Below are 18,881 nucleotides of genomic sequence, written 5' to 3'. Positions count from 1 at the left end.
TCTTCCAATTTATTAATGAAATTTGTGTGAACGAGTATAAGTATTAAACCAAATCCGGTACTGACGCTACATTATGCCGGCCGTTTTAATTTATGCATTTCATTTACATGAGGCATCAATTAAGCGGCTTGTTCATCGTATATTTTCTTCACGAGTGCTTATGGAGTGGAAGTACACGGGCGACAACTCCATTTTCAGTAGGCTTTTGATTGAGACTTTCTATAACAGTTGTTACCTGTTAAAGTTCTGTTTGCTTTTTGAGCAACAAATATCAAGTGTGTTTCTGTAGCTTTTAACGTTACAGTTTTTTTGGTTGTTTTTTTAAGTCGATCGGAATAAAGAAGCTTTTTCTGCACAATTTACAAATCACGAGTGTTTTATACCTCTTATATTTTCTTTTTGAATGTTTGTTGGAATTGTAAAATTTTAAGGCATGGTGCTTCTGTCTATTCCTATTTCAGGTGACAATCCAGAGAAGGACTTGGGCGAGTCTAGAGTTGATATTGTCGACAAGAAAACCTGTCGAGAAAGATACAGATTAGCGGGTCTAACAGAAGATACTGTATCCCATGACGGCATATGTGCACAGAATGCTAAACCTTACCAGGCTGCTTGCTATGTATGTCATTAAAATTTGTTTTATTCCTTGATTCATTTAAGATGAAATTGTGCTTTGAGGTCTGTACAGTGGAAATGATTTCCCTATAGTAAGCCTATTTTTCTGGTTGTATCTTCATCCGGTAAAAGAGAAGATAGTTGTAGATTTTACAAAGTAGTAACAGAATTATGTAATATAAGATAACAGTTACAATGCTGATATTTACTATAATATTATATTTGTGTATAATTTGAGCCGCACCATGAAAAAACCAACATAGTGGCTTTGCGACCAGCATGGATCCAGACCAGCCAGCGCATCCGCGCAGTCTGGTCAGGATCCATGCTGTTCGCTTTCAAAGCCTATTGCAATTAGAGAAACAGTTAACTAGTGAATAACATGAATCCTGAGCAGAATGCGTGGATGCGCAGGCTGGTCTGGATCCATGCTGATCGCAAATCCACTATGTTGGTTTTCACATGGCGTGGCTCATTTTTATAATTGGTGATTACTGACTATTGTATTTGTTTCTGCTTTTACAGGGTGATAGTGGCGGATCTTTAGTTTGCAGAAACGAAATAGGTAAACACGACAATGTTGCTTTCAAAAATTCTTTTCACATAAATTCATTTACATAATATACACAAAAAATGACTTATATCTCACGGACAGTGGCTTTGCTGAACAGCAAGCTGCTGTCCAACTTCGTGGTATCTACTCTGCCGTTTTAGTTTTTCTTTTATTATTGCTCCGTGTTTCTTTGTACCATCAGTGTTAGGTATATATATTTTTACTTCATCTGCCTGAATGGAAAATGTTTTGATAGCAGAGTTCATTTGAATTGTTGCTTTTAGACCGAAGTTATTATATAAATACCTTCGATTAAGAAAAGTAACTCTAACAGAAAATGTGTTCACAAAATGTGTCGTGTTTATTCCAGGACGATGGGAGCAGTTTGGTGTTGCGAGTTACGGAGCTTCTTATTGTAAAAAGTTTGTTCCAATCATTTACTTCAATGTAACAACACAGAGAGACTGGATTGAATCTGAAACAGGTACCTACATGTTGAGTGTTAAGATGCCCAAGCAAACTTATTTTTACTGTTCAAGAACACCCAGCACAAACGCTGGTGACCATAAACGCAGAGAGCATACTAAATTCCGTACCAATCCTTTTGCTACGACCCTTATTGAAGTCACGTCGTCATAATAAGAAACGAGCGTAATGTTTCTTGTATAAAGCGTTCATTTGTGATGCGACCTTTCCCAGTTGTGCACTGGTTACTGAATTTTTGACTTATTTGCAGAATTTTCATTCTGGTTTTAGAAAAGTACTTAAACATTTGTATAAATGATGGTGAAGATTTTTCAAAATTTATACGCGCACTTACTGCAACTTATCTGTAAATGCGCTCTTTTATTTATTTTTTTTTATTTTAGGTATTAAACTTCAAGATGTGTATCCCCCATTATACGACGATCCATTAGAGTGAGTCATGCAACAGCCTACAAGAGATGGTTTCCTAATGATTCAGCCCGATAAATTTTGTACATTGAACTTATTTTTTATATATGTTTTATTTTTATCATATTGAATATTTACGATCATTATATTTAGTTTGACTGTATGTATTTTGATAAAGAGTGACATTTTTATACGTTAATTGTGTTATTGAAAAGACTACCATTACTTGACAATTTAAAAAAAAAGGTGATGATTTTTATTGTTTCATGCCATGAACATCCAAAATCACTGATTTCATGCATACACCACCAGTCCGATATACATGAATTTATTTACTTTTATACATCTGGAGATAACCTGTTATATAGGTAATTTATTGGGATTAGTTATTTTATAGAATACTCGTGGATTAAACTTCTTTCTTGCCTCTGAAAGTACCTATTATATTCGGCAACTTTATATAATTATATAGTTATAAGTCTATTCATTTTCAAATGTAGCAAATCCTCTTTCGTTCCTATTGTAGGTTACATTCTACAAATTCAATTCCTTATTTATTTCATATTAATAACAAAACATTCAGACCTCATTTTCAGCACTTTAGAGCATTTCAATGATATGAAAACCATATATGGTCATTTAGTATAACATGTCTTCTTATCAAAAATAGAAAAATATTGACATGTTATGTTGAATATAAGAAAAATAATCTGTTCTGAGAAACATCACCCTCTAAAAATGCCCCCATGAAAACAGCCGTTTAGCAGTTATGCGTAGGTAGACATTTTTCGCAAAGAATAAAACTTATTCCAAGAAATTTACAATGAAAATGGTCTAGATCTATTCTCAATACTATAAGCAATAAACATAAGCCAAAAATTTAACTGTCACCTCCTCATGTCACTCATTATACCAGATTTCATCCATAGCATGGAACTACATTTTGGACTATTTCACATGTAACACTGAGTAGTCACTTCCGGTTTGGTGTAATCCGTCCTTGTAGTTGACCAGTTTTATAACATCAAGTGTCATTGGTAATCCAGATTGTTTGATAGGATATTCGTTATCCTTTATATTAGGAACCGCATCATTTAGCGTCAGGTACAGTCTAGTGCAAAAAGTATTGGTTAAAAATGGCGGCCATCTTGGATTTTTGTATTTTGTATAGCTTAAACATTTCATGTTATAGTGCTATATAAAAACACAAAACAAATTAATATTATTGAAAATCTTACCTCAATTCTTGTTAAAATGTCCCTTTATTTTGATGACATTCAAAATTCGCCTTGGAATGCGGTCATAGAGATTCTGAATGAACAGTACTGGAATGGCTAACCAAATGACAAAAATATTATTGTACAAATCTTCATTAGAATGAATCAAATATTGTCTGTCACATAAGTTTCGTTTGATTTATAGCCACACATTTTCAATAGTGTTGAGATCGGGTGACTGTGCTGGCCAAGACATAGTTTTTATATTGTTTCTTGCTATATATTGTTGAGTAACCCTTGAACAGTAACCCGGGGAATTTTCATCTTGAAATAAATAGGAACCATCTGGGAAATGCCTTGCAATTACTGGCCATATATTGTCTTCATGAATGTTAATGTAATTTTCAGAATTGATATTGCCATTTACTTTTGTCAGAGTTCCAACACCAGACCAGCAAATGCACACCACACCATAACAGAGTACTTTCTGTTCTGGTCTATAGTCTTCACCCTTCTTTCTCCAAATGTACACCCTGTTATTTTTACCTATTACAACTGGACTCTCATCAGAAAATATAACTTTATCCCACTGTCCATTTACAGTCCAGTCTCTTCTGTAAACACCAAAAAGTCTTTTCTTTCGGTTCTCTACCTTGATCACAACCTTTTTTCCCTGTTAATTCTCCTTTTGAAACCATGCTTGCTCAAATGATACTGCACAGTATGTGTAGATGCTTTTCTTTCCTTTTCTTCATTAAATTTAGAAAATGTCCCTTCTGTTCTTTTTCACAATCCGCTCTAACAGCCTGTAAGATCTGTCTGTCACAATTTTAGGTCTGCCACTAATGGATTTGTTTTCTACAGAACTAGTTGCTTTAAACTTTTTCAAAACATTAAACACAGTGCTGTATGGTATATCCAATGTATTACAAATCTTACTTGGTTTAAATCCCTTTTCTTATCGGTCTACAATAACATTTTTCTTATCAGGCGTAAGTTCCTGTCCTTTTCTAACCATGTTTGGCAACAAACAATAAATTTTATGCAATGTCATTGATGACGTCATTGATGATGTCATATTCTAGAAACTGCTTTAACCTATTTATATCAGTGAGGACAAGGTCAATATTGGTTTGTAAACAAATAATTTACATGTAGTAAACCCATCTAATTGACTTTCAAATCCAAGATGGTTGCCATTTTAACCAATACTTTTTGCACTAGACTGTATCTCTTAGTTTTTGAAAGGTCCATCATGCTTCCAAGTTTTATCTTAAAATTAAAACAGATGACACAGTTTTCCAAATAGAGATATTATGCATACTTACTTTGTTAGAAAAGCAACCCTTCAGCATTGCACGTAAACTGTTAAATTCAGATAGGAAGGTAATAAAAACAGTAGGTCAGTTAAACATTCTAGTACATTAAGAAGTATTCAAACCTATGACAAGTGTAATTATCAGAAATATGATTTAACAAGATTTAAATGTTGTGTATGTTCATAACGGGAAAGATGGCTGTACCATTTTAAATAAAAGTATTTTGAGCCTTTGATATGTCGATTTTTGATTTTCGATTTTGTTTCTTTTTGCCTTATGTTCGACATACATCAAAACACTTTGTGCAATAACACTGTAAATATGCAATAAGTAAATGTGCCGCGCCATGAGAAAACCAACATAGTGGCTTTGCGACCAGCATAGATCCAGACCAGCCTGCGTAACCGCGCAGTCTGGTCAGGATCCATGCTGTTCGCTAACGGTTTCTCCAATTGCAATAGGTTTTGAAAGCGAACAGTATGGATCCTGATATACTCATTGCCTTCGCAGAAGACATGGCATCAAGAGAATAAGACCTGAGGGCCCGACGAAACAAGTCAGTGGACAGACATCCAAATGGGATTTTAAAAAACTCTGCTTTTTATCAAGTACTCCCTTCTAATGCTTTATCATCTGTTAGTGTTTCGAACAACTGGGCTCAGACGCCCAACCAGTTTTCTGTCACAGAACTATATGACGCATATAATGAAGAGGATTCATTGAACATTCGTTGATACGTCACAAACTTTACGACTGGAAGCACATTGATAGTTTATGACAAGTGTACAGGACTTACTAAGGCTTAATTTGTTTCATCCCACGAAGTCAGTTGCAAGAAGATCTGTGTACGGGATCAATTCACTTAAACTAATTTCACCGAAACCAATTACATATCACAGAAACATGTGACCGAAACACATTAGCTTAGACTGAAAATAGTTTCATTCCTGCCAAGTCAATAGCACAAAGACACAGTAAAAATACACACGAGTTTAGTTTTTCGGTCGCTCTCGTATAGCTAAACGTTTAAAACCATTCTCTGACAACAGCGTCAGGGTGTCGACACTTTAACTCAGTGTTTAGAGCCGTGCGATCCGGGTTCGAATTTCACCAGAGTCAATTGGGACTTTATTTTTCGTCACAAAAATTCTATCCTCTTTAATGTAAATAAAGAGCTCAAAACCAAAACTAAATGAAGAAGAAAAAGAATCACGTGAGAGCCTTCTGACTCTTGATGAAATACAATATGCAATTAAAGAAAAATAAAAAATGGAAAAGCTCCGGAACAGATGGAATCTACGTAAAATTTTATTAAATATTTGGAACAATATTAAAGATGATCTTTTAAACCCATTAAATCATTCTATATTTAGGTAAACTTTCAGAGTTACAGAAGCACAGCTTAATAACACTTTTACCTAAACTAAATAAAGATCTAACTTCCCTCGGTAACTGGAGACCAACGAGTTAGTTCAATGTAGATGACAAAAATCAAAAAATCAAGTGCCAACAGGTTGAAAAAAGTTTTGAACAACATCGTACAAAAAACAACAACAATAAAACGGGTTTAATGAAAAACAAATTCATTGGAAAAATAAAAGAATTTTACAAGAAACGAAAGAATATACAGCAAATTATAACACTCCGAGAATTCTCAAATTCGCTGACTTTAAGAAAGCTTTTGACAGCATTAACCATACATCAATCCACAAAACTTTTGACTTTTTCAATTTTGGAGAAACAATAAGAAATTGGATAAAGTTGTTTTATGCCTCATTGATGAGTAGTGTGTCAAATAATAGATTTATATCAGATTTATTTAAAACTGAAAGGGGGTATTTTAACGACTGAAATTTTGTCATTCCAAATCCAATGTAATGAAAATATCAAAGGCATAAAGCATAAAGATGTATGAACAAAGTTTTGAAAATACAATGTTCGCGGACGATGCAATAATATTTGTATATTGACATGAACAAAGTTTCCACAACGCAATACACGATTTTGAACATTTTGGAATATATCTGGTCTTAAACAAATTATGAAAAATGTACAGTTCTCAAGAAAGGATCTCTGAGAAATCAGCATGATCTTATTTATTCAAGGAAAAAAGATATGAAATGGGACTCCGAACAAGCGAAATCGCTGGAATTATATTGCATTCAAATCCAAAACTAACGAACGATATAAATTATGATTATATTTTTCACGATTTCTCAAACAGATTTAACAATTGACAATCAGAAAGTTAAATACCATAGCTAATGTTACGATTATCAATTCCTTGGTATTACAAAACTGGCATATATTTTTTTTCTGTTTTGCAAACAAACTTAAAATATTTAAGAAGGACTCTTTCAATTTAATATGGGGGAGTAAAGAAAACAAGGTTAATAGGGATATTATGATACAAGATTACGAAAATAGCGTACCAAAAATGACATATATCATCATGTACTTGCACATGGGAAAAAATGATAATAGACGAGGATGACATTGGGGATTGGAAGCACATTTATATGGAGTTTTATATCTTTATTTACGTCTCATTCTTGCATACAACATATAATTACAGTGTACAATTACAAACAAACTATTGCAAAACCATTCTATAAAAGAATTATAAGAGATTGCAATTGTAATATAATTTCTGTACATATCGCATACAGTATTCAAATAAGTTACAGATAAGATTCATAAATAACAAGAGCTGTCCGTAAGACAGCACACTACTTTTCGCAGTGCTTGCCTCTGAATAAGAGCTTTAATTGCCAGTAAAAGGGACATAAATCTCTCAAATTTCTAATCAGAACTATGGGAATTGTTTCTTATGGTGTAACCTTTAATAGTAAACAAGTAGGCCTATTTAAGGTATAGATCCATGTTTCGGAGAAAAAAGTTCGAACGCCATCAAATCGTAAAAAGAAGCATTGTTTTACATTAAAATTTATCAGCACATTAAACATTTATATCATTTTACAAAACCATTGTCAATTTATTCATACATGTATTGAATTTTGAAAAGAGACTGCATGAAGGGGCCACACTTCTAGACAGTCAAGCGCCTATAAAAACTCACCATTTTTAAAAAGCAGTAACCTGCCTTCGTTTTGATGCATTTGCAACATCGTGCGAGTGTTTAAACTTTACATAACTAGGTAAAACATTGTTTTTGACAGTTGTTTACGTTTTTTTCTTTACAAATGACATTCTTAATTAAAGGGGGACAACTCATTTAGAATATTTTAAGTATTCAACACTGTGAGACAGATCAGTTAAACATGTATCGGACAGATAAGTTGTGTGTCAAGACGCTGTTCATTCACTAAAAAAGCGGTTGTTTTGTGATATACTGCTAAACCTTAAGTACAGGAGAAAAGCCGAAAACTGTCCATTATGTGAAAGAATGGACAAATCGAGGCGGAATGCGCCGAGATTGTCCATTCTTTCACATAACGGATAGTTTGCGGCTTTTCTCTGACTTAAAACACGGTCCTCACGAAAACATCAAGATTGTCGTGATATTATATAATGTCCCTGACATTGTCCTTTTTGAGGCAAAGACAATTCATTGATTTGTGTCTCTGTGCTAAGTAAAAATACCAAGTCAAATAGAGTTTAAATTAGATTGCATATAAATATTTATTGCAATTAATTTTTGTAAACATTAATGATATTCAGTGTTGATTATTAGGAAAGTTTCGAACATATTTCGTTTTATCTTATTTATGAATGATTCGAAGAACCTTTACAAAAAGTAAAACTTAACTTGGCCGTATGATGTATGTATTAATAGTTGTCCATGCTTTGTTCGTGCTGAGTTTGCAGTTTTATATAAATGATGGGTCCAGGTGAAGTGAAGACGTTCTAAAATGTATGTATTTATTTTATATCATTATAACAACATTTTCTCGCAATTACTAAATATTCTATCAATTTTATTAGAAGAAAATTACTCGTATTACATGAGATCTTTATTAGTAATGACTCGTATCTAGTTTTTAAGAGAAAATATTTCGTTATTACAATAAATAACATCGTTATTGCAAGAAAATTGTATTGTAAAATTAAGATCATTACGACCAAATTTACTTTTAATACCGGAATGCCGAAACGTACAGTAAAACTTAGGGAACTTGACGTTTGTTGTTGTTGTTGTTGTTGTTTTCTTTTTGTCTTTGTAGTAGAAAGGTGAAACTGCACATATCTGTGTAGGGCTGAAACAAATGTCAGTTATGGCAAACATTTAACCAAGTTTACACGAACACTGCATGAAAAAGATAGGTCTGCAGCATTTGAAAAAAAAAAGAAAGGAAAATTATGTTTTAGCTCGACTACTCAAAGAATATGTGGAGCTATTGGGTTCCAGTCTGTTTAATTCTGCCCATTGTTTTCTCGTTTAGGGCCCAGCCATTATTTTATCTGGGGACAATACGCCGCTTCTCATGAAATTGCACTCTGTGCATCATTGAAGGTTCCATGTGCACCGCGGTATGAATACATCTACGGATGTCTCTAAATTACATTCTGGTATTTATAACATGTGTAAATGTTAAAACCCGGGACTAGCGGGCGCGGACAGCTTGCACTTCCACTCCCGTCTACGAACAAGCCCAGTCAAACATTTTCGTTTATGCCGTGTTGGGCGACCTGTGGTTTTCCACTTTTATGTTTCATGTATAAGTCTGCGTCCGCGTCGGCGTCGCGATTTGTTTTGTATGTAAGCACATATGGGAATGGATTGAAACTTCACACACTTATTCATTGTGATAAATTGACTTACACTGCAAAGGTTCCATAACTCTATTTTGCTTTTGTATAAAATTATGCTCCTTTTACGACTTTAGGAATTTTTGACTAAGGTTCTATATATAAGCTGGTACTTCAGTACCTACTGATGGAAATGGACTGAAACATCACACACTTGTCCACTGTGATGATTTGATATGCAGTGCTTAGGTGTCATAACTCTACTTTGCATTTTTACAAAATTATGCCATTTTGTTTCGATTAAGCTGTTGTTGGTTACATTTTTGTATGTAAGCTGGTTTCTCAGTAACCACTAATGAGAATGGATTGAAACTTGCACAGTTGTCCATTGTCATGAGCTGATATGCATTGCAAAGGTTTCATAACCCTTTTTTGCAATTATACAAAATTATGCACCCTTTTCGACTCTAATACTCATTCAACTGACAAGGCTTTTGAGTAGTCGAGCGTTGCTGTCCTCCGACAGCTCTTGTTTTCACATTAATTTGCTTATTTTCGTCTGTTTTCGACTGAAAATGCCATACCAGGTTTATATCATATCTGCAATACTTTTCTGTTGCGATTTCGGAGTACACATAGAGGACTTTATTACGTTCTAACGGTTGAAGATTTAAACTAACATTTGGTAACTACTTTTGGCACATTGTTTGATTTTCATTTGACTGATAATTTGTGGAGCGATTTCGGTTAAAATCATACGTTCCCATTCAGGTTTTTATTTATTGCAGCTACAAATTCTGAAGAAAAAAACCGTTGCAGTTTGAATTTCGAAACTTGAATTTCATAGGTTGATGTACTTACACCTCTCAATGTACAAGGTTGATACTATACCTGTCCATTATTAACCTGTACCTGTCCATTCTTAAAGTATCCATTATTTTTCGAATGGACAGTTACAGGTTAATAATGGACAGGTATAGTTAAATAACCGTGTGTATAGAACGGTATCGGTACAATAACCTATATAATGCACAAAACTAACAAAGGATTACATCACAACCGTGTAGAGATGGAACACCACACCTAAACTTGGCAAATGCAGCTTTATGTTTAGCTGGAATAAAAGCACTAACATATCTTTCCGGTACAAAGTCATGTTTAAACATTTTATAGGTTATCAGCTTATTTCTTCCTCTACCGGATGGACGTACTAAAGTCTGAAGGTGGAAGTACATAGTTTAAAAGTAATTTAACTTTAAATCAAGAGTCAGTTTTGAGTGATATTATAAAAGCTTTGTGCAAGAGAAATTATAAAACTGAATTGGGAAACTATAATATTAAATCATAAATGTAATTTCAAGGAAACAACTGTTAAGTTAAACAACCGAATAAAGCTAGAAAAAATGATTGCGTTAAAAATGACAAGTAAGATATTTCATCAAACTTGGCATAGCCGTTTGGATTAAACAGACGAGAGAAACTGGTGCAACACAACACTTTCTTCTTCAGTTGTTCCCCTGACTTTTCTTCCTTTTTTACTTTTCGAAAATGATTTCATTCTGTTTCATTATTCTTTTGTATGGATGAAAAATTCATACTTATTGTCAGGTCAGTATGGGATGGCCGTTTGACGGGAGAATAAAATGGGGTTACCTTACTTTTTAGGGCCCGAAACAAAAAAAAAAGGTCAATAGCAGAAAGACACACTAACATGACATACTGTAGGCATAGGAAAAAGAGATCAATATAATTGCACCTTTACTAATCCTAGGTGTTCTGTATTAAAAAGTGCTTCTATTGTGACATTTCGATACAAGCAAAACTGTATTATCTGCATTTTAAAATACTTACTGGTATTTCATTTTATTATCGGCTTGTTAACAGTTATTTTTTACCATAAGTAAGTTGACAAAATCATAGGAACCGGTTGTTCAGGGTTAAATCAAACACATATTAATAAATCCTAAACGATTTTGTTGTGCAAAAATGTATATTATTGTGTTTTAAACTGTTTTCGTTTTCTACTCTATTGTGTAATTGCAAGGGAAGTAAACTAATAAATATCTCTGCTTTAAAGTACTAGCCCAAGGCAAGAGTTGACATTCTTTGCGGATCACAACTTTGAATTAAATATTAAAATTTCTGTTATTGATATTAGCAAAACTATCATACATTGCACATTTGTGAAATAATTTTTGTTAATTACAAGGACTTGGAAATCAATTTCTAGACTTTATTTAATGTATTTCTATCAATGAAAATGTTAGGGTCTATCTCTAGACATAGCATCTTAGACTGAACTAGACAATTGAACTGGATACAACAGCTAGATAAGCCAGATGTAGTGTTTTCGTTTTTGACGGCTGACATTGCGGCATCATATCACGGTAAAATTTACACGAAACATACAACTGGTGATAATAGTAGATTTCGTGCCTAGTTTACAGATCAGTATTTTAACCTTTAGTCTGATAAATTTCTAAATAAACTGGACAATCGTTCAATATGAGTAATATCATTATTGTCACTTAAAATTTACTGTTTGAAAAGCGAGCAGTGCAGATAATGATATAATGATCTTGGGCTGCATTGGTCAAAAAGGCCGGATAACTTGCCGCCAGCAGGCTAAAGGTTAGATAAAATATAAAGCAATTGATATGATTTGTGTTTAACTCAATTAATTGATATATGTTTGATTTGGTTTTTATTTTGTTTGTTTGTTTGTTTGTTTGGGGTTTAACGCAATTTTTCAACAATATTTCAGTTATGTAACGGCGGGCAGTTAACCTAACCAGTACCCTCATGCAACCAATATCGAAACATATACGTACACCGTTTTGAGCTACATGTACCTAGTCTCGTCCCAAAATCGCTTTCCAATTTATATTTGAACTACATCAAATTATTTGGTTCCATTCTTGTTCCAACTATTTTGAAAGCTTAATTTAACATTTAACATTGAGTGAATCTCCGTTTACAGACTGCAAAGAAATTTTATGTTTTTTGAATAAGGTAGGTCTTAATTGGTTAAATGTTGTACGACTGAAAGGTGAAACTTCTGTCCCTTAATCAACTAACGTCCTCATTATTTTTCTCCCTATCTTAATGGTACAAGAGTTTGGATTCCAAGCTTACACTATAAAAATATTGATAAATGATCCTACCGTAGGCTTCTTTATGACAGGAATGTCATAGCTTTAAGTTCTAGAATTGATTGTCCTAGATTTTGATGTAGTCCTACACTCATGTCACAGGCTAAAATGACCGACAAAATTCCCCAGAATGCCAACAATCAGTTCGCTCTTTCCAGTCATTATTTGTCTGTGGCTTGTTTTGATTATGTCTTTGTAAGTTCATTGTTGCTTTACTAAGTAAGTCTAATGTAATGTATGGATTATGCTTCTGTCATGTTCTAGACTCCTTAACATTGTATGACATTGCTTTCTGGGTCTGGCATGTCTGACTTTCATTGGAACATGTTGTTGACTATCAGAATTATATTGATAGCAGCTTGAACTTCTAAACCTTCTGTTCATTAGTAGCCAAATTCACGGCACCCTGTAATATTGCTGGGTTATCCCGCATAACCTTCATTTTCAGAAAGTTCTCAGACAACCAAGCAATAAAATAATAAGGTGCTTTTCAGTGACCTCTTATTTTGCTTGATCCTGATCTTGTTTTACATTTCGTAATGAATTTCAGAAAATCTAGTTGAGAGAGCATTTAATACAACCCCGACTGTCTTTAAAAAATATGGGAAAATTAGACCCATCGATTTTTCGCACGAGTGGAAATATTTTATATAGCGCAAAGAAGGAGTCCTTTACTTTCTTTGAATTTTTGGAAAAAGTATTATAGGTATTTTAGCTTTGCAAACAATGTGATAATATTAAATGCATTATCTTCCTTATGAATATTTTATGTTTAAAATAAATTCAGAAGAAAATGGTCTTTTTACGTATACTTTATGTCTGTCTACGTGCAATTAGATACATAGTAAAATATGGAAAATTTGCTGACATTTCTTCTGTTTTTACAAAGAATAAATAGATACTTATTTGCCCTTGAAGACCATTGCAAACGACTTAGTAATCTATATTCATTTAGCTATTATTTCTTATAAACTTCAGTTTTACATGTACGGATTTATAAATTATTGGACACTCCGTAATATGATTTTGTGTACAGCCAATAGTCAATTTTAAACAGATTGAGGATCAAAATTAAGAATTTCAAAAAGATGAATTTCGAGTTTGCATAGAATTTGGATCTTGCTCGAAGCTCGAAACTGAAATGTTCAGAGTTTTATTCGAGCCAGCATTGAACATCGAGTCTGCCGAAAACGGAAATCTTAAGGACTAGTTTCGAGCTTTGAATTAAATTTCGAGCGTTTAAGAAGAACAAAGAGTCAAAACGTTGAAATTTGAGGCGGTATATTGTGGGCAAGTTAGAAGTAGAAGATCGAAATTCAAATTTTCGAAATAATGACGTTGAATATCTGTTATATTGAAAACTCGGAAATCGAAATTAAAATCAAAAGAAATCATCGAATTTCGAGGCAGAAATGAAATTAGAGCCAGTAGGATGATTGAAATTAAAATATTTTGAGGGGAGTGGTGGTCTAGTGGATAATGTGTCAGTTGGTCAACCCAGGGGTCTTGGGTTCGAGCCCCCCTCTGGGCACGACCATGACTTCTCATTTGACACTAGTACTGGTTTTTCGAGGATGCGGACTCAAATGTGGTTACAATAAGCATGAAACTTTCATCACAATCGAGCTAAAACAAATTAGTATAAACTAAATTAAATATTTTGATCAAGCATGATTTTCTAGTCATTTGGCATTTTAAAAAAATGAATAAATTGCGATATTTAAACTGGCTCTTAATTCAATACCTGCTCGATACTCAGATTGAAAATTTGACTTTGGCTTTCGAACTTGTTCGACATGCAGTGCTACATTTTCGAAACGTCGATCTCGCTCGCAATTAATTGGTAATTTGAATTATGATCTTGAGCAGATCGCAGTCAAGTTCCTTATTATGTTGAAATTCAACTTTTCAAAATTTGAAATACGATTTTCGAGCTGACTCGACACTAATTGCTTGCTTGGTATTTGACTTAAAAAAATCAATATCAGTCTTTGAACAGACTGTTCATTCAATACAAGATCGATTTTTTTTTTAATATTATGAATTTCTGTCATTGAACTGGCCCGAAATTAAAAGTTATTTTGAAATTTGACGTTTTTCTATCTTCAGGCGTAGCTTGTGATCAAAATTCGACAAGTTATGATGTTGAATTTCAACCTTTGAGCTGGCATAAGATTCTAAGCTAGATGGACACCGCTCGCGACATAATTATAAATGTGCAGTTGATTGCACAAAAAAATAGTTAAAACATTTATTTCATATTCATGATCATCAAAGTACTATAAATAAAATCTGAAAAGTAGATCCCTCGGAAGCACCGAAAACAAGGCAAACAGTGAAAATTGCAGACTCGGTTTGATTGAGTCTGTTCATGAGCAGTAATGGAAAATGCAACACTGCCCACGCCCCCTAGCACCGACTTGAGCAGTATTCAATCTTCAAATCTAAATGAGTTGAAATCAATGATCCCGAAGGACCAGAAAATATAACAACACTGAGATGAAGTCGGGGCGACGTTTTACGGCCGCCACACAGCACTTAACACCCGCTGTTGTGAAGTAAATAAAATCTGAAAAGTAGATCCCTCGGAAGCACCGAAAACAAGGCAAACAGTGAAAATTGCAGACTCGGTTTGATTGAGTCTGTTCACGAGCAGTAATGGAAAATGCAACACTGCCCACGCCCCCTAGCACCGGCTTAAGCAGTATTCAATCTTCAAATCTAAATGAGTTGAAATCAATGATCCCGAAGGACCAGAAAATATAACAACACTGAGATGAAGTCGGGGCGACGTTTTACGGCCGCCACACAGCACTTAACACCCGCTGTTGTGAAGTAAATAAAATCTGAAAAGTAGATCCCTCGGAAGCACCGAAAATAAGGCAAACAGTGAAAATTGCAGACTCGGTTTGATTGAGTCTGTTCATGAGCAGTAATGGAAAATGCGACACTGCCCACGCCCCCTAGCACCGGCTTAAGCAGTATTCAATAAAGCGAGCTTCAATCTGATTGTAAGATATAATTCAACGTCTATGAGTGAGGCGTAGCTTATCCGCTATCATCGGCGTTTACCGCAGTATTGTTATGAGATAAAAGTGCAGACATGCCTCGATACCTAAAGTTGATCTATAGTAGAAATTATTTTTGCAAAGTGATAATTCGGCCTTATAATAATGTGTCTGTTGAGACTACCGTTATAAAGGTATTCTGATTAATCCACCAAATACCATTTAGGTTCCAATTTATTTTTATGTCTCCCCCAGGAGACATATTGTTTTTGCCATGTCCGTCCGTCCGTACGTCACACTTCATTTCCGAGCAATAACTGGAGAACCATTTGACCTAGAACCTTCAAACTTCATAAGGTTGTAGGGCTGCTGAAGTAGACGACCCCTATTGTTTTTGGGGTCGCTCCATCAAAGGTCAAGGTCACAGGGGTCTGAACATTGAAAACCATTTCCGATCAATAACTAGAGAACCACTTGACTCAGAATGTTGAAACTTCACAGGATGATTGGTCATGAAGAGTAGATGATTCCTATTGATTTTGGGGTTGCTCCGTCAAAGGTCAAGGTCACAGGGGCCTGAACATTGAAACCATTTCCGATCAATAACTAGAGAACCATTTGAGCCAGAATGTTGAAACTTCACAGGATGATTGATCATGAAGAGTAGATGACCCCTATTGATTTTGGGGTTACTCCGTCAAAGGTCAAGGTCACAGGGGCCTGAACATTGAAAACCATTTCTGATCAATAACTAGAGAATCACTTGACCCAGAGTGTTGAAACTTCATAGGATGATTGTACATGCAAAGTAGATGACCCCTATCGATTTTGGGGTCACTCCATTAAAGGTGAAGGTCACAGGGGCCTGAACATTGAAAACCATTTTCCGGTCAGTAACTTGAGAACCACTTGACCCAGAATGTTGAAACTTAATAGGATGATTGATCATAAAGAGTAGATGAACCCTAACGATTTTGGGGTCACTCTATTAAAGGTCAAGGTCACAGGGGCCCGAACATTGAAAACCATTTCCGGTCAGTAACTTGAGAACCACTTGACCCAGAATGATGAAACTTCGTAGGATGATTGGTCATGCAGAGTAAATGAATCCTAATGATTTTGGGGTCACTCTGTTAAAGGTCAAGGCCACAGGGGCCTGAACATGGAAAACCATTTCCAATCAATAACTTGAGAACCTCTCTACCCAGAATGTTGAAACTTCATAGAATGATTGTTCATGCAGAGTAAATGACCCTTATTGTTTTTGGGGTCACTCCGTTAAAGGTCAAGGTCACAGGGGCCTGAACATTGATAACCAGTTCCGATCAATAACTTCAGAACCACTTGACCCAGAATGTTGAAACTTCATAGGATGATTGAACATGCAGAGTAGATGACCCCTATTGATTTTGGGGTCAGTCTATTAAAGTTCAAGGTCACAGTGGCCTGTTCATGTAAAATAATTTTTTGGAAATAACTTGAGAACCACTTGACCTACAATGTTGAAACTTAATAGGATGATTGGACATGCAGAGTAGATGACCCCTATTTATTTTGAGGTCACTTGATCAAAGGTCAAGGTCACAGGAGCCTGAACAGTGACTTGAGAACCACTAGGCCACGAGTGTTGAAATTTAGCGGGATGACTGGACATGCCAAGTAAATGATCCCTATTGCAGCCAACCATCAGTGTCTCTTTGACTTTCGCTCCTGACCCCTATTGACTTCTTGCCTATAGGACTTTGCATTGGGGGAGACATGCGCTTTTTTACAAAAGCATTTTCTAGTCTAATTTATCTTTGCAATCACTGTAAATGGGATTTGACAGTATTCCTTAAATCCATATGATCAAAAGTATTAATGTAACGGTACATTGGCGAAGAAGGGATTACTTGTTCGACATCGACCTAAAATACGGGATAGGCCGAAAACTAGCGAACAGTCTCGACAGCAGATTTACCCTCATTGAGCGAAGCGGCAAGGGAGATCACTGCGTTGGAGTTTGATTTACCTGGCCAAACTTATTATCGGCTTTTGTGGTGATTTTCACGATGGGTCTAATTTTCACATATATGTAAAATTAATGAAATCTGATACAGACCCTTTGGCTGGCTGCCTGATAGCAAAAAAAAAACACAAAAAAACAAGGATATATATCAGAACAGGGAATGCAGTGTTCCAAAAACAAAACCATTATTTCTCCATTCATTATTTAGCCTAGTAAGCAAAGCATTTTTCTATGAATATAACTTTTTTTTGTTTCTAAACTTTCCTCCTTACATTTCGAATGAATCTGTTATTTAAGACCGTTTAAAATTAAGTTCAATAATTAGGACAGACAACCTTCGGTAGCCGACTTTTTGAATAAATCAATCAAACGAATAATTCCCGTGGGGGTTCCGTCCTTTCACATTTTTGGCATTTAACTCTCTGATATTCTTCATTTATTCTATATCTATTTTATCTATCCAATCGCGAACGTTCATTTGTAACACGTGACCGTACAATATATTACGGTATTTGGATGCACGTGGGTACAAAAATCCTGTATTTTCTGTATTTGGACGCACGCGCGTACAAAAAAATCCTGTATTTTCTGTATTTGGACGGTTCAACAGTCCCATGTTAAACATACGATAAGGCCCGAAACGCGTGAAAATGTTCCGAATGTAAATCGGGTGAAGTAGGCGCTCTATGTATAGAGCTTGATTATGCGTCTTGAAATCTGGATTTAATTTGAGTATTTTGTTTACAACACACAAAATCCATTCAAGTGATAACACTGCTATCTGATTTAGATATTAAAACGTTCGTTAATAATCAAAAACTTAAAAATACAGTGAAAAAGATCATCAGATGTTGGAATATTTGAAAAGTCGCCAAAAGAAGCCGTTCCGGGTGAAACCTAGAAATTGGAAGATATCAGCCCTGACTTTCTCAATTTTTTATTTAACGGTTAAGAAACAAAAAGGAGAAGATTATGAATGGCAGATGACGGGCGGTCAGCATCCAAAACATGTCTGCTCTCTAATTCAGTTTTTTATCGGATCTTCCCCAAACTTGCTGACAATGTTTGTGGGCATAACATCTCGGCCAATTTCGATAACCAGTCAAATTGTACTAGGCACTCTTTGATTATAGTCCTTGAATTACTCGAAAAACGGGGAATTTAGCCTTGTCCGCTCTCTTAAGTCGAACAGTTTTCATCCGATCTTCACCAAACTTGCTTACAATGTTTTTGGGCATAATATCTCAGCCAAGTATTATTACCAACCAAATCGCCAAATGGCTGTTGTAGGGAAGTCGCACCATATACTTTTTTTAATAATGATACGCAGAAAAAACAACATTCAATGAATTACGTATATTACGTATCAAGTGAAATAAATATAGAATAAAAAGGTTATTTAAGG

At 34.9% G+C, this 18,881-nt stretch overlaps 1 protein-coding gene across 2 annotated transcripts in view; it reads left to right on the top strand.

The window, feature by feature from the left end:
• Positions 1–4,833, top strand: part of LOC123550623 (atrial natriuretic peptide-converting enzyme-like) — a 35,527-nt gene extending 30,694 nt beyond the window's left edge. Inside the window, exons 15-19 of one of the 2 annotated variants that reach the window (XR_008371289.1) lie at positions 462–619; positions 1,141–1,180; positions 1,539–1,652; positions 2,038–2,588; positions 3,069–4,833. Coding sequence is in view for 1 of the 2 variants with exons in the window: in XM_053545415.1 (XP_053401390.1) it covers positions 462–619; positions 1,141–1,180; positions 1,539–1,652; positions 2,038–2,090 (365 nt within the window). In the remaining variant the exon portion in view is untranslated. Of the gene's footprint in view, positions 1–461; positions 620–1,140; positions 1,181–1,538; positions 1,653–2,037 lie in introns of both variants that reach the window. The other variant, XM_053545415.1, reaches the window with a different exon arrangement.
• Positions 4,834–18,881: the final 14,048 nt, after the last annotated feature.

Source organism: Mercenaria mercenaria, chromosome 6 (genome assembly GCF_021730395.1).
Source record: "Mercenaria mercenaria strain notata chromosome 6, MADL_Memer_1, whole genome shotgun sequence".
Taxonomy (NCBI): domain Eukaryota; kingdom Metazoa; phylum Mollusca; class Bivalvia; order Venerida; family Veneridae; genus Mercenaria; species Mercenaria mercenaria.
This window is presented reverse-complemented; position numbering and strand designations above follow the sequence as displayed.